Below are 16,941 nucleotides of genomic sequence, written 5' to 3'. Positions count from 1 at the left end.
CTGGGTGAAGCACTTCAACTCCCTAGTTTCCATTTCCTCACCTGTAAAACAGAAAATAATGCCACCTCCTAAGGTGGCTGTCAGGATTAAATGAAGCAACAACTATGAAGCATTTATCAGTGCTTGCCAAGTGGAAAGCAGGCAGTAAATATTAGTTATCATTGCTATTTCATTGTAGATTCTTACAAAATGGTGACTGTCACCTACATACAACCTGACACTGTAAACAACTAACACTGAATGATTAATCCAAAGTGTACTGGCTAGTTATGGCTTTCCTAAAAACAAAATTTATGTTATCCATCAGAAATGGATGGATCAGAAATGGGTTTGGATATAACCATTAGAAATGGGTTTGGATATAACGGCACTTGTTTCCTAAAATATCTTACACAGGAAAACTGTCTCTACCCTCCAATGAATTTCAGAAGAAAATGTTTTCTTCTCTAAGAAGTCTCGTGAAAATTATGACTAATAATGCACTGTATTCTAGACACTTTTATTACTCCAAACGTATCTGTGACCAGCAGTGGAATTAGTACAAGCAAAAGGATATACTTAGGAACTTTTAGAAAAGTCTGTCTTAACACCTCAGCAGATATTACTAGTACTCCTCCAGACTCTTCTGTCTCTCCCAATCCCTTTTCTTTCCCTTTCTCTTACTATTTTATTCTTCTCCAAAGATACTTACATCCTCCTCTCATCCCCTTTCTCTTCCCATCTCATCATCTCATATTCTGAGCTCCCTACGATGGCTGGTCCTGCATTAACCAATGGGACAGAAGCCTGAGCCCCTGGGTTATTACTGAAAGTTTAGCTGCATTCACTACTGGCCCAATTTCATGATAAACAGTTTTCTTTCCAGCGGATTTTTAAAACCAAGTTAGCACCATATCGTATCATAATAACTAGACCTTGAATCTTCTTTGGTCTCATTAGAATGGAGGCTGATCCTTGTACCTCTCCTTCCCCAGCCTTCTAGGTACCAAGCCAAACATTTTAAACTCCCAAACATAATCCACTGTTGACCAACAGCGGTGTGAAATGTATGAAGGGAAACCTCACTAAATTGGAGGCCAAAGGCCAGGAGAGGGAGCTCTCATACCCCACCAATGCCTTCATTTGCAGAACCAACAGAGAAAGACCTTGCAAATCCAACTACCACCTCAGCAGGAGAAATAAAGATTTTCTCCTAACCTGGCAATAGTCCAGCCAATAAGAGACTGTCACAACTCAGTGACACTGAAAAGCCACTACATTTTGAACTCCCAGTTTACCCCAATGGACTTTTTGTTTATAAGAGCCCCTCCTGACTCTCCTCTTTCCTCTACAAAAGAGGGGTACTCTACTTTCTTCTCCAGACTTGCCTATGATTTTGCTGTAGTTTGCATGTCCTGAATCGCAATTCTTTGCTATTCTTGAATAAATCCACTTTTCCTGGTAAAATAACATGGCAGTTTTATTTTTAAGATTAATGATGACAAGATAACTAACAACTAAGATACTATCAATGGTGGTCAGATCAGGGCAGCTCTAACCCATGAAGCCTGTACAGCCGGCCAGTTTGTTTTTTTTTAATACTTTATTTTTCCTTTAAAGATTTTATTTATTTGACAGAGATCACAAGTAGGCAGAGAGGCAGGCAGAGAGTGAGGAAGGGAAGCAGGCTCCCCGCTGAGCAGAGAGCCCGATCTGGGGCTCGATCCCAAAATCCTGGGATCACGACCTGAGCCGAAGGCAGAGGCTTTAACCCACTGAGCCACCCAAGTGCCCCAGCAGGCCAGTTTTTAAAAGGCATACTTTAGCAGTCTTAACTAGGACATGCAGTCTGGAATAAAGACAAGCCCGAAATGCTTGTTAAACTCAAGTCAAACTCATCTCAATTCTAAGTTTAAATAAAATAACTACAGAGCATAGTATACTGGAACAACTAGTCTGCTGTCTGCTGCTTGTCATATGTGTTCTCTGAGAGGATCCTTAATCTCTCAGCCTTGGTCTCTTCATTGTAAATGATGTCTAAGGTCCCTTTCAGAACTATTATGGCATGATACTGTCAGTGTCAACCAAATTTTGTACAGGTAACCTTTGAACAACATAGTTCAAACCTACACAGGTCCCCTTACATACAGATTTTAAAAACTAAATACAGTACAGTTCTGTAAATGTACTTTCTCTTCCTTATGGTTTTCTTAATGACGCTTTCTTTTCAGGGTGCCTGGGTGGCTCAGTCAGTTAAGCCTCTTGACTCTTCCTTTCCACTCAGGTCATGATTTCACAGTGGTGAGAGGTCAGTCTCCCTGCTTAGTGGGGAAGTCTGCTTCAGATTCTCTTCCTCTGCCCCAAAGACACGTGCGCATGCCTCTCTCTCTAAAATAAATAAATAAATCTTTAAAGAAAATATTTTTTTCTGGGACACCTGGGTGGCTCAGTCAGTTAAGCATCAGACTTCTCATTTTGGCTCAGGTCATGATCTCGGGGTCCTGGAATCGAGCCTCAAGTCAGGCTCCTGCTTAGTGGAGGAGTCTGCTTGCCTCCTTTCTGCCCCCCCCCCCACTTGCCCGCACTCCCTCTCTAATAAATAAATCTTCAAAAAAAAAGTTTCTTTTAGCTTATTTTAAGAATACAGCATATACATAACATATACTACATGTATTATTTGACTGTTTATGTTATCGGTAAGGCTTCTAGTCAACAGTAGGCTAGTAGTTAAAGTTTTGGGGGAGCCAAAGTTATATGCAGATTTTCAACTGTATTGGACAGGTCAGCACTCCTAACCTCCATCTCTGTTCAAGGGTTAACTGTATTTGAATTTAGACCATGGTCTTCACTGCCCCAAAGCTCTTCTGGAAACCACACCCAAGAAAACCAAAGCTAAAAATAAATAGAGGCACCAAGGAAGAGATTTCAAAAAGGCCTGTTGTGGGGATTGCACCCATCATACTTTAGCACTCTTCAGCAGAACTAAATCCAAACTACCACTGCAATGCTTTAAGAATATTCTGGCCACCACACAATTTGTGGACTCCTATACTCATACTCATTCATTGATTAAACAATAAGTATAAGGTACTATGGGGACTTGCACATTTATATTACTTAAATAAAGGTCCTTAATTTCTCTATTGTCTAGAAGATTTGTGCTGTAAACCAAACCATGTAAATTCCTACAGCTAGGTCCTGGAGGAAATGAGAAGCATAAAAGAAAATTTCATATGATGACTACCTTCCTACATGTCAACTAATTCCAACAACTTCTATTTATACTTCCTTTCTTCTTTATGCAATAATCAATTTAAAAACTTTTTCATATATTTAACACTTAGAGAAAATGTAAATGTTTCTACTTTAATATCTAAAGGAACATTATTTATGGATAAAGTGCATTTTAAAAATATACAGTGAGTAGGAGAAGCACAACAGTTAAGATGAACTAAAGAAAGGATAATAGGAAATATCAGTATATCAAGGGGTGTGTGTATGTGTGTATATATATATATATACACACACATATACATATATATATATATACACACACCAAAAAAGTTTTTTCCACTGTTGGTAAAACTAGGCTTTACTAGGAGGAATGTCTAAAAAACAATCTACAGTCCTGATAACTTTATTATAAGGTTTTAGTCTATTTAACTGTTACTTCATCATAAGTCTTGTGTCCTTAATTTTATTTCAATGCCTCACCACCTGTGAAGTGTGAATTCCAGGAGGATGCCTATGCTAAGAAAAAGTCTATAAAGCAATCAGTAGAACTTATATTTAACAGAAGTGAACTTAGACCTTCTACAGGCAGGGTGACAACTTGCTAAGAAACAGTGCGATAAAAATAGATCAGTTCCATAAAAGTAAAATAGAAACTTAACTATATTTAACTTTGAAATTAATGCAGCAAAACAGAAACAACCTCCTGACTAATTTGCCTAACTCACTGGCCTTGTTTCCTCCTCTCCAATGAAGCTCTGTGGAAACCAGTCAAGAAGATGGTTGGTTAGTTGGTAACGTAATGCTACATTCTCTTGTTTTCCTCTGATCTTAACTGGCCATACTTCTTAATCTCTTCAGTTGTTTCCTCTTCATCCTCCTCACCTCGAATGTTGGACTGTCTCTAGGATTCAACCCTTGAGCCTCTTCTCTTTTCTATCTATATTCACTCCCTAGGTATTGTCATCCAATTTCATGGCTTTCAACTTATGTCTATATAAAAATTTTGATCCCTGAGAGATGCCTTGCCTACATGACATCTCCATCTGAATGTCTAATGGATATCTCAAACTTAACATGTCCAAAACTGAACTCATCTTTCCCACCTGCTTCTCTCAGTCTTATTTCAGTAAATAGAGGTGCTTATAATTGTTTAGGCCAAAAATCTTACAGTTATCTTTGATCACTTTCTTTGAATATGAATGCCATATCCAACTTATCAGCAAGTCCTGCTGGCTCTACCGCCAAAATAATCCAGCTTCTCACCACTTCACTGCTACTGCTTTGGTCTAAGCCACAAACACCTCCCACCTCACATACCAAAAAGAACCTCCTCTTAACTGGTCTGCTTCCAACCTTGCCCCTAACACAGTCTAATCAACAAGGCAGCCCAGCAATCCTTTTAGAGAGTACATCAAGTCTCATTGCGCTGCTCAAAACTTTACAGCAGCTTCCCACTTTAGAGTAAAAGCTCAACAATTATCTATCAGGCCCTACACAATCTTCCCTCCCCTTTCTCTATGCTCATATCTACTACTTTCTTCCTCCCTCAGCTCCAACTACCTTGGCCTCCTTACTGTTACCTGCACAAACTAGGCACTCTTCAAACTCAGTCTCCCTGTGCACTGTCTCCCCTGCCTGCAATGATGTTCCCCAAGGCAATCCACGTGGCTTGCTTCCTCACCTCCATCAAGGTTCTAGTCTAAGGTCTCCTTTTCTGTGAAGCCTTCCCTAGCCATCTCATTTAAAATCTGCAACCCCACCATCCCACCATTCTTCCAGCACTACCGCAGTCTCATTTCCCTGCTTTATTTTCCTTCATAGCGCTTACTGACATGTAACAAACTATGTGTTTTCATTTTGTTCACTCTAAAATGTAAGCACTATGATGGCAGGGATTTTTGACTGCTTTGTTCACAGCTGTCCCCAGTGCCTGGAACATAATCTACACCTTAAGGTTTTCAAAACTATTCGTTGAATGATTCACTGATACTTAAATATCATCAGACAAAAATATCACTTCAAAACACCAATTATAAGCAGAACTCCCAAACATCCACACTCATGCATAGTGTTCCAAAAGGAGAAGCCAGTTAGTGTTTAAAAAATGAATTAGAAATTAATTTTTTACTGCTTACTTTTGTTAAAGCCATCTGCACTTGCCTTAAGAGTCCCAGGCCACACCTACCGGTGTTGTTTTAGTTTTACTAAGCATACAGACTTCAGATGGAAAAAAATACAGGCTTTTTTCTTTCATCAGTCACTACTGACAAAAGGCCTCAAAGTGACCCCTTACTACAAATGATTAGGATGTTCAGGGGAGAAAGGACTCTAGAAAAATAAAAATAATCCCTTCAATCCCCAAAGAGGAATCTCTCCAGATCTCTCCGCAGACATGTTTTCTAACTTCATATCCCTTAACAAAGCAATTCTTTTTTTTTTTTTTTTAAGATTTTATTTATTTCTTTGAGAGAGAGAGAGACCACAAGTAGGCAAAGAGGCAGGCAGAGTGAGAGGGAGAAGCAGGCTCCCTGCCAAGCACACAGCCGGACATGGGGCTCCATCCCAGGACCCGGAGATCATGACCTGAGCCGAAGGCTTAACCCACTGAGCCACCCAGGCGCCCCAACAAAGCGATTCTTAGTATGTACAGGAAATCTTAACTGAAGAAATAACATGGCTATATAACTACACATACAGAAAAATCTGGTACTCATCCTTCTTTTCTAAAAACCTTTAACTAAAACTAGACTTACAGTTTTTGTTGAAAATGTTCTGCTGTGAACCTGGCTTAAAAAGATGCTTAGCTAAGACACGGGTGGATCAGTACTGTATCTTACAGTCGAACACATTTTTTTCCTATTGTTTATTATTTAATACATCGTTCCGAGCCCCCTCTATTACCCCCCAAAAGAGTAAAAGAGAAAACAAAAATACACATTGGTGCAAGCAATCAGGCATGCTATGTCCAAAGCAAGCTGTTCTGGAAAGCTATGACCTAAGTGTTCAACACTGACACAGATAAAGTTCAGGCGATAGATGTCACTTGTCTCACCCATTAACAACAACAACAAAAATAAAGATTCAGATCCCGAGAAGGTAAGCAGAAAGAAAGAGGCGTGAATAAATGAAATCGGTCGTTTCTCTCCGGCCTCCTCCCGGCGCTGCGCACTCAGTACCGCCCCCCCCCCCCGCATCATCCTTCAACCGCCCGTTTTGCCAGCATCGGTTCCCGGCTCGGCCCTGCAGTGCGCCATCAAATCGGTGAAGAGGAGGGACCGGTGCCCCTCCAGGAAAAGCCCGGCAGTAACACACGGTGCACCCAAGTGAGGGGAGAACGTCCAACAATTAAACTCAGAAACAGTGTAGGTAGTGCCAATAAAGCGTCGTGCCGAGTCCCAAGCGATCAAAGGTCCTCCCCAGTCCCGTGACACCGCCAAATAGACAGGATTTCAAAAGGTGACGACCGTCATCGCCGAACGCGAGGCGGGAAGCCGTGCAGACCCGGAACAGTCAAGGATGAAGTCCGACCAGCCTCCCGCCTTCACTCGCCCTGCAGGCGGTCACCGCCGCGGTGGACGCCACCCCTGCCGCCCAGCGGGGTCTGTCGCCGCCTCGCCCGAGGGGGCCAGAGCGCCGAGTCACGTGCCAGGGCTGAAACTTCGCAGTCGGGCGGGGAGCGGGGGGTGGGATGCACGGGATCGCGGCAAGGCCGGGGAGTTAGCGCGCCCGGTGACTCACCGGACGCCTCCGCGTGCAGCTGCGGGCGAGAAGGCCAGCATGCCGTGTGCAGGCCGTGCCCTCGAGGCCGCCCCCGTCCCCGTTATTAATAACCCCGCGCCTGGGAGGCAAAAGCCTGAGGCGGGCGCCCTCAGCGGCGCGACGCCCGCGGGCTCAGCAGCGCACCCTGCACGCGGAATAAATAACAATGTCATTAAATCGCCGCCCGGGCGCCGGTCCGGATGGAGAGCGGGCGCCACCGGGAGCCGACTTTGTCTAGAACCCGCCTCCCGCGCGTCCCCGCAGCGTCCCTCGCGTCCCTGAAGGGACCCCCCGCACCGCCGGGGCCCGGCCTTACCCGCCAGCTCGTCGGGCTCCAGCCCGCTGTCTGCGTCGATCCCGCACAGCACGAAGTAGTGCGCGAAGCGGCAGGCGGCCGGGGAGGAGCCCGAGCCCGGGCCGGGCGCCGCGCCGCTCCCGCTCATCCCGGCCGCGCTGCTCCTGCCGCCGCCGCCTCTCGGGAAGGCTCGCCGCTACGCCTGCGGTCCCCGCGCGCCTGTCCTAGGGCGACACCGGCGCGCCCATGGCCGCGCAGCCGCCGCTCGTCACCGCAGCCTCGCTCCCCGCTCGGCGCCGGAGAAGCGGCCGCGAGCTCGCGCCCAGTCGGTCCCAATCCCGGTCCCGGGGTGGGGGAGGGGCGCGCAGGGGGAGTGTCGGCGTGAGAGACTCGCGCCGCCGCAGCTGCGCTCGCGAACTGGAAGCCGCGGCGTCTGGCGCCCGCCGGTCAGCTGAGCGGCGCTCGGGCTGTGGGAGCTCTGGGAGGGCGGGGGCGCTGAGGACCAGCGCGTGGGGTGGGAGGGGGCGGAAAGGAGGGCGCGCTCGCGAGGGGCGGGAGCGCGCTCTCCGGGCGTGTGCGCGCGCGCGCCCCGCCGGCTGCGAGGGAGCGCCTAGCGCGGGCAGGATTAGTGCTCGCCAGCCGGGGCCGCGGCGCAGGGGGCGGTCGCACACACGCCTGCTGGCCTCTGCCAGCCGAGACGGTTAGCCGCAACGCAGGATTCTGGCTTCCAAAGGAGATGGTACCTATCCTCATTTTAAAAAAAAAAAAATGCATCTTTGGAGAAGTCTGAGATCGTTTACCATCACGGCCTGGACCATCAACATCTTATGAACCGTGACATGTGCAAATGCCTGTCTCGTTTTAAGATCTTAGTCCTTGAATCTTTCCCTCAGCCCTCACCCCCATCTACGAGCCATTCTTACTCAGTGAATTCGTGTCAACTCAATGACCACAAAGGGTTGAGACTTCTAAAAGGACAATTGCCTACCCCCTGGCCCCCGCCCCTTTCTGTAATTTATCCTGACACTTTTCAGGTCAGTGTAAAGTAGCCAAGGCACTCCAGTTCCCCAGCTCTGTACTCAGTTGATATTATCAGCTCTCCCTACAGGTACAATTGGAGGCTGATAAGGCAACAGGAATTAAACCCTGAACTCTGCTCCTCACAAAGCCATGGCTTTCTTACCCTGCTCTTCCCTCTGAAATTCCATTCTACAGGAGTTCACCAACCAGGTTTTATTTCTTTGAAAGGTGAAAAACCGAATAGATCAATTTCCACATTGTCATGCCTTCAGCACCACTCCCTACTCATTTTGGATTTGGGTACAATGTGGGTGGATGGGTAGGTGGGGGGCGTCACAAATACCACCGGTAGTCACACAAACCTCCCAGGCATGTGGACTGAGAAATAAATTATTATTCTGACTGAATAATGTTCCTCCTGGAAGATAGGTATGCGTGCATACCATCATTTACTGTACCTTCTATCCTTTCTCTCTTTCCTCAATTTTGAAATGTAAGAAGAATCAAGAAATCAGGGTGAAGGACAGCCTGGGTAATTGACCTTTTGCTCCTACTGCACCCCGCCCTCTTTCTTCAAAGCACTTGTAATGACTTTTTCTGTTTGTCTTAGCTGGATTGTAAGCTCCACAGAGCAGAAGTCATGCTCTGTGTCTCATTTCTAGTATCTAGCAGAACCCTGGTCCCACTGAGCCCTTCAATTTATTTTTATTGAATGAAGGAAAGGTTATCCAGGTAGTAAAAAGTTGTTGATGCTTCTAGGAAATATACAAACTTTAATATCTGTATTAATGAACATGAACATATGCTAACTTGGTGTTGTACAAGTATTGTTTTTCCTCCTGTAGAGGGTACTGAAATACATACCACAATTTCACTGATAAGGAGGAGAGGGAGTGACTGGGATGAGTATGTGTTTCTCCTATTTTTGGTGATTGCTTCTTACAAAATGTTTGTTAGATTCTAGACTAACAAACAAAGGAAAATGAATTTACCTCTGAACTAACCATGAGACGTCATTTTTTTGTTCACTTGTTCACTTGAAAAGCAACTGAGGGGTGCCTAGTTGGCTCAGTCTGCCTATAGCTCAGATCATGAACTCAGGGTTCTGGGATTGAGCCCCAAGTCAGGCTTCCGTGCTCAGTGGGGAGTTTGCTTTTCCCTCCACCTCTGCCCCTGCTTGTGGTCTTGCCCCCCCCTTAAATAAATGAATAAAATCTTAAAAAAAAAAAAAGAAAACAACTGATTTATAAGTTTGTAACCCCTATATTAATGTTAAGCTGAAAAAATTGAAAGAAACCCAAACAGAATACATTCAATTATGAGTATAAATCTCGTCAAAATAGAGAAAAGCTCCAAAATCTTTCCTAAAGCTTCCAAGAGAATAGTTACACATTATAAAATTAAACTTAACTTGAAAATACCTGGGTACATTCCTAATGATCACTTCAGAATGATGCTGTATAGGTATATTCTGCATTAAATTGCAGTGAAATAAAAGGATAATCAAGAATTAACTATATAACATCGCATAAATGTTTCCCTCTAAAATAATGACATAGAAATAATTTAGCTAAGCAAACAAAAAATAACTTGAAATAAATTGTCCAAAATATTTAAATTGTGTCAAGGAGGAGAGAGATCATATGCCTCTTCCCATGCTAAGACAAACCCTTGTCAATACCATTCTTCACCTCCACCAGGCCACCCACACATACACAAAACCCAGAGCGAAGGAATTGCTAAAGTAACTTCGGATTCCCAGACATTCATTGGACCACACTTCACTAACAGTCAGATCACTATATGCCATTAGGTGAGCATTGCTCAGTCAAGGACTCATTCTTCAGCTTCCCTCAGACAGCAGACCCTAGAGAGGCTCAGCTACTCCAAGCTTAAATCATGCCCTCCATTTGAGGACTGACCAGAGTCCTTCAGAGGTAGCAAATCACTGCTCAGATACTTAGAGCATTGCCTTCCATTCTGCTATTGTTCCTCGTATGTTTGCTGCCTGAATTGAGAACCTGCAGAGAAGGCACTAATCCTAACTTTAACTTCTAAACATCACAAAACATGCCAAATAATCACAATTCCAACAAAAGGAAATCCTGAGGGACATTCTCTTCTGCCAGGGTTTTAGCTTTCTGGGAAAAATCTTATCACAACAAAAGTTTATTTGGAGAATTGATTATCATATTCTCTCATCATAGTTTCAGGAAGAAAGGTTAATTTATGCCAGTAAGAATTTGGTAGCAAAATAGCTGACTCACAGTTTTGCCTAAACTTGTTCCTACCTTTGACAATGAATCCAATATTATTAAGACTCTCCTTTATGTAAGTTATTGTGCTAATGCCTTGAGAATATGAAATTTAAAAAGACATGATCCCATCTCTTCAGGAGTTTATAGCCTAGTAGAAAGGCAAATATTTTTCAAAGATAATTAAAAGACCAAAAAGAGATAATAACAAGTTAAAAAAGCAATATAGGATTTAGTGAGGAGAGATGTCAAATCTTCCTATGGAATTCAGTAAGATAGTATGAAAGTGATAACTTTTGGGAATGGACCTTTACAAGTGCAATAGGATTTCATGAGTTAGAGATGGGAGGAGAGGTATTCCAGGCACAGAAGAAGTGACTGGGGTGAAAAGTGTGTAGAGGGAGATAAAAAAAAGTGTGTAGAGGACAGTAATTCCGTTGGAGCCAGAGCAGAAAGAGTCTTGAATGGCAGGCAAGTAGGGCTGACTCATCTTTTTATACTCTTTCTCACTTGAGGGATTTGATGCCTGAATGCTAGCTTTGAATAAGTTTGACACAAAATATTTGAGATCAGCTAAACCAGTCTTCTCATTTTACGCATAAAAATATCTAAGTTTCACAGAATTTTGGTGATTTACCCAAATACACATTGTTTAGTGGCAGAACCAGGAGCAAAGTTTAAAAGATTGCATTGTAGTGAGCATTGTAGGATCTTTTTTTTTTTAAGATTTTATTTATTTAGTTGACAGAGAGAGATCACAAGTAGGCAGAGGTAAGGGGGAAGGAGCGTTGTCAGATCAATATTAAAGGCCTTTTCATTTCTAATATCTGTAAGTCTATGAAATCTCTTTATCTGAGTTGACCAATCTTTCTCCTATATGCTGCTTACTTCTTTTTAGTAATCCACTCTGGAATTTGATTATTATTTTTTCATTTTATGATGAAAAGTTTTCAAATTAAAGACTAGAATACTGAACCTCTATATACCCATTACCTAGTTTTAATATTTTACATTGTGCCATTTTTGTTTCATCTATTTGTTTTTTTACTGAAGTATTTGAAAGTGAGGCATAATATTTGTTGACATTTTGATTATGCCTGTTTATCTGAAGTTTCATCTGAATGTCTCCTTACTTTCTCAATGAAATCCCTAGACCTCCTTTTCTCTCTTTACTTCACATAAAACGTCAAGCATTAGTCTTCATTCATCATCTAGTCCTAGTCTCATATTTTTTCCCCCAATAATACTATCGTAGATTCCATTCTTTTCTCAGGACTCCCTCCTTCTTCGGAGAACCCCTTTCCTTCATTCCATCTAAATTGTTCTCTCAGGAGCTACAATGATATGATACAACTTCACACCTATTTCTCCCTCCTCTCTATTCAGTTGACTGATCTAGAAGAAGGCTTATGACCCAGGCTGAGCCAATGAGCCCTTTCCCATTGGTCTTGGACTTAGGGCTCAAGAGTTGAGATGGTCTCTCTGCAGGTAGCCAACGATGCAAGCTGAAAAGCTTAGGAGGTATCAGTAGTCACACTTCTAATATACAGAGAAAGAGTGAGAGGGAAGAATGAGGCTGATGGTCAGAACAGAGAGACAAACAGAGCAAGCATCCTGTACTGTGATCATGAATTTAACTTTTTTGCCTAAGCCAATTTAAATTGGAATTCTGGCACTTGCAGCCAAAAGAGCACATATGTAAGTGTGATTTGAACGTTATCAATTGGAAGAATCAGGCAAAACCTTCAGGCTACCCCCTGTTAAAATGTATAAGACCACTCTAAACATTCACCCCACCCAAATTCAAAAAACTTAAAGAGAAGCTGTAATTACTGTACTATGTTTTCAAGGTCTTTCTATGAATTTAAGTACATAAACTTATAAAAACTAATGGTACCTTATCTATTTATTGAAATGATAGCAAACTTATGTTAAAAATACTATAAGCTTGGGGCGCCTGGGTGGCTCAGTGGGTTAAAGCCTCTGCCTTCGGCTCAGGTCATGATCCCAGGGTCCTGGGATCGAGCCCCGCATCGGGCTCTCTACTCTGTGGAGAGCCTGCTTTCTCCTCTCTCTCTGCCTGCCTCTCTGCCTACTTGTGATCTCTGTCTGTCAAATAAATAATCTTAAAAAAAAAAAATACTATAAGCTTATTTTTTCCTCTTTTTGGTACATCATATTTTGTGACCAAAAATCTCAATATTACAATGTTTGCAGTGCATTTATCTGACAAAGAACTTCTATTCAGAATGTTTAAAGCATTCTTACAACTCAAAAGTAAGAAAAGGCCATTCTTCAAGCTGGCAAAATATTTGAACAAACATTTCACAACAGAAAATATGCAAATGACCCATAAGCACAGGGAGAGAAGGCCCAACATCCCTATTTCAACATGTAGAGATGAAAAGAATGACTCGGTTACATCAGGGATGACAAAACCACAAAAAGATACCCCTTCATATGCACTAGAATGGCTAAAATTTAAAAGACTGACAATACCAAGTGCTGGGAAAGATGTGGGTATTGTTAGTGGGTGTGCAAAATGCTGTCATGTGGTAGCTTCTTATCAAGTTAAACAAACACTTCTTATCAAGTTAAGCAAACAGTTAGCATATGTCCAGGAAAAATTCATTCCTATGGACTTCCCAAAAGAAATGAAAACATATGATCACAAAGGTTGGTTCTTACAAATGTCCATGGCAGCGTTATTCATATTAGTCCCAAACTAGAAAAAAAAAAAAAAAACTATGCTAACTATCAATTTATTGTCTCTCAGGGTTGAATCCATCTTTCTTCACCCTGCTTTGTGATATTAGAGCAGGAACTTATAAGCATTTGTCCTCTGCCAGCTGGCAGCCTTTGTCAAATTGAGGGCACTGGAGGGACTCCACAAGAAATATATCTGCAGGAAGGCACTTAACTTCTGGTTTGTGGTTCCTTTTTTTCCATATTTTTACTTAGAATAGGTGCTAATGCTTGGTAGCACTCACCTCTGAGTCCTATTTCTAGCCACAATCTCAGGTCCTGTTCTTTGCCTTCTCAGACTGCTATTACAGACCCGCTGCTGGCCACCTGTGCCATCTTGTATCTGCAGCCCACCGAGGAGGGCAGCTCCAGCCCATGTCCCTTGGCAAGTTTCTTCACAACTGACAAGCAGGCTGTCCATTCCTATGATGGCCACACTCTTTTCAAAGAGGTCAGAATCAGGGATACCTGGGTGGCTCAGTCAGTTAAGTGTCTGCGTTCAGCTCAGGTTATGATCCCAGGGTCCCGGGATCCAGTCCCACATCAGGCTTCTTGCTCAGTGGGGAGCCTGCTTCTCCCTCTGCCTGCCACTCCCCCTGCTTGTGCTCCCTCTCTCTCTAATAAATAAAATCTTAAAAAGGAAAAAAAAAGAGGTCAGCATCAAAGCCTTGTGGGGGGCAAGGAATCCTTTTCTAAGTCCTTCTTTCCTCCTGAGTTTGCTCCCCTTCACCCTGCTTACTATTTCTAGTTCCTCTTGTACCCCTTTAAGTCATTAACAACCTTTTACTAGTTAACAATTATATTAAATTCTCCTGTTCAAATGAGTGGTTTCTGTCCTTTGTTTTCTTTTAAAGATTTTATTTACTTATTTGGCAGAAAGAGAGAGAGAGAGCACAAGCAGGGGGAGTGGCAGGCAGAGGCAGAGGGAGAAGCAGGCTCCCCGCTGAGCAGGGAGCCTGACGTGGGACTCTGATCAGGGGACCCTGAGATCATGACCTGAGCGGAAGGCAGACGCTTAACGACGGAGCCTCCCAGGTGCCCCGGGTTCCTGTCTTTTGACAGAGGTACAACCCAGATGGCCATCATCAGATGACTGCATAAGTGGATTGGTATACTTATTCCACGAGCTACTACTCATTAGTAGTAAAGAGGAATGAACTACTGACCTATGCAACCAGGTGATGACTGTCAGAAATATGCTGAACAAAATGCGCCACAGGCAGAAGAGTCCATGGTGTATTAGTGCATTTACATGATGTTCTAAAATGGCAGAAAGCAGATCAATGGCAGCCTGGGGCCAGGGGTTGGGTGGGATAGGGAACTGACCACAAAAGAGCACAAGGGAAGTTTCTGGAGTATGAAAAAAAATCTGATATCTTGATTATGGTGGTCATGTCACAGGTACATACATTTGTCAAAACCCATTGAATTGTCCTCTCAAAATGGATGCATTTTAATATATATAAATTATACTTCAATAAAATCTATTTAAAAAGAAAAAAAAAGCCAAAAGATGTGTGGTGATTTTTAATTGCATTCTATATTTCAAAACTTTGCAGTTCCAAAGTTTCAATTATTTTAGTTGATTGACAAGAACTGATTTAAATTCTTACAAAAGTCTTGTTCAATTTTCATGTCCAGCTAGCATTTTTTTAGGTAGTTAGGTATGCTGGTGAAGGGGATGGCCTCCAGAGGCACACTGCCTGTGCTTAGATCTCACTTCTTCCTTACCTATAAGACAAATTGTTTAAGGTTATTAAGCTTTAATTTCCTTATTTGTACAATAGGGATCAAAACAGGGTTGGTATAGGGGTGCCTGGGTGGCTCTATCATTGGGCATCTGCCTTCAGCTCAGGTCATGAACCCAGGGTCCTGCCTACTTGTGATCTCTCTCTCTCTGTCAAATAAATAAATAAAATCTTAAAAAACAACAACACAGGGTTGGTATAAAGTCCAAAGGAGGTAATATATATAGAGTGCTTAGTCTAGTTCCTGGTACACAGAAAGTATAAAGTACATGGAACATATTGTTTCTATATGCCAGGCATTGAGGTAAATATTTTAACATACAATATCTCATTATTTGACTGTTAACAGGAGTTATGAAAAAAATAAAACAGGAGTTATGGCATCAGAAAACCAGTGTTTGGATATTATTGTAAATATTTGAAATTCTTTTTTTTTTTTTAATTTTTATTTCTTTATTTGACAGAAAGAGATCACAAGTAGGCAGAGAGGCAGGCAGAGAGAGAGGGGGAAGCAGGCTCCGGCTGAGCAGAGAGCCCAATGCGGGGCTCAATCCCAGGATCCCAAGACCATGACCTGAGCTGAAGGCAGAAGCTTAACCCACTGAGTCACCCAGGTGCCCCAATATTTGAAAATCTGTTCTTTCTTTCTTTCTTTCTTTTTCTTTTTTAAAAAGGGGAAGGGGTGGAGAGAGAGAGGCAGAGAGAGAGGCAGAGGGAGAATCTTTTTTGGGGGGGGCAGCAAATGGCTTTAAAAAATTTTTTTTTAATTTTTTAATTAACATATAATGTATTATTAGCCCCAGGGGTACAGGTCTGTGAATCGCCAGTTTTACACACTTCACAGCACTCACCATAGCACATACCTTCCCCAATGTCCATAACCCCACCACACTCTTCCTACCCCCCCCACCCCCCGCAACCCTCAGTTTGTTTTGTGAGATTAAGAGTCAGAGGGAAAATCTTTTTTTTTTAATTTTTTTATTTTAATAAACATATAATGTATTTTTATCCCCAGGGGTACAGGTCTGTGAATCGCCAGGTTTACACATTTCACAGCACTCATCATAGCACATACCCTCCCCAATGTCCATTTCCCCACCACCCTCTCCCGTCCCCCTTCCCCCCAGCAACCCTCAGTCTGTTTCTTGAGATTGAGTCTTTTATGGTTTGTCTCCCTCCCAATCCCATCTTTTCATTTTTTCTTTTCCTACCTCCCCCCAACCCCCCACCCCCGCCTTGCATCTCCACTTCCTCATATCAAAGAGATCATATGATAGTTGTCTTTCTCCGATTGAGAGTCAGAGGGAAAATCTTAAGCAGGTTCCACACCCCCAGCCTGGAGCCCAACATAGGCTCCATCTCATAACCCTGAGATAATGACCTGAGCCAAAATCAAGAGTCAGACACTTAACTGACTGAACCACCCAGGCGCCCATAAATATTTGAAATTCTTTTTTTTTTTTTAAGATTTTATTTATTTATTTGACAGAGATCACAAGTACGCAGAGAGGCAGGCAGAGAGAGAGGAGGAAGCAGGCTCCCTGCTGAGCAGAGAGCCTGATGCGGGGCTCGATCCCAGGACCCTGGGATCATGACCTGAGCCGAAGGCAGAGGCTTTAACCCCCTGAGCCACCCAGGTGCCCCTAAATATTTGAAATTCTTAATGAAAATCCTAGGTGGTCCAGTGGTTCTTAGGTGGCACCCCAGAATATAGCAGGGCATGACCAATTGTAGTCACACACAGCCAGTGGGGACATCAGACCCTAGACCTGGCCTCACTCAGTGATGTCCAATGAACAATGGAGAGCAAGGACACTTGGAGGACCCTGAGTCCCTGCTCAGATAACAGCAAACTTGGGATCCAAGGTGGGCCACACATCTAGATGGTGTCTAGACAATAAACAAA

General features: G+C 43.1%; 1 protein-coding gene across 2 annotated transcripts in view; it reads right to left on the bottom strand.

Moving 5' to 3' along the window:
- Positions 1-7,554, bottom strand: part of DENND5B (DENN domain containing 5B) — a 183,593-nt gene extending 176,039 nt beyond the window's left edge. For both annotated transcript variants that reach the window (XM_080809936.1, XM_080809935.1), the window contains exon 1: positions 7,289-7,554. In XM_080809936.1, the coding sequence (XP_080666062.1) occupies positions 7,289-7,415 (127 nt within the window). In that variant the 5' untranslated portion in view covers positions 7,416-7,554. The remainder of the gene's footprint in view (positions 1-7,288) is intronic.
- Positions 7,555-16,941: the final 9,387 nt, after the last annotated feature.

This window comes from Martes martes, assembly GCF_963455335.1.
Source record: "Martes martes genome assembly, chromosome: 8".
NCBI classification, from domain to species: domain Eukaryota; kingdom Metazoa; phylum Chordata; class Mammalia; order Carnivora; family Mustelidae; genus Martes; species Martes martes.
This window is presented reverse-complemented; position numbering and strand designations above follow the sequence as displayed.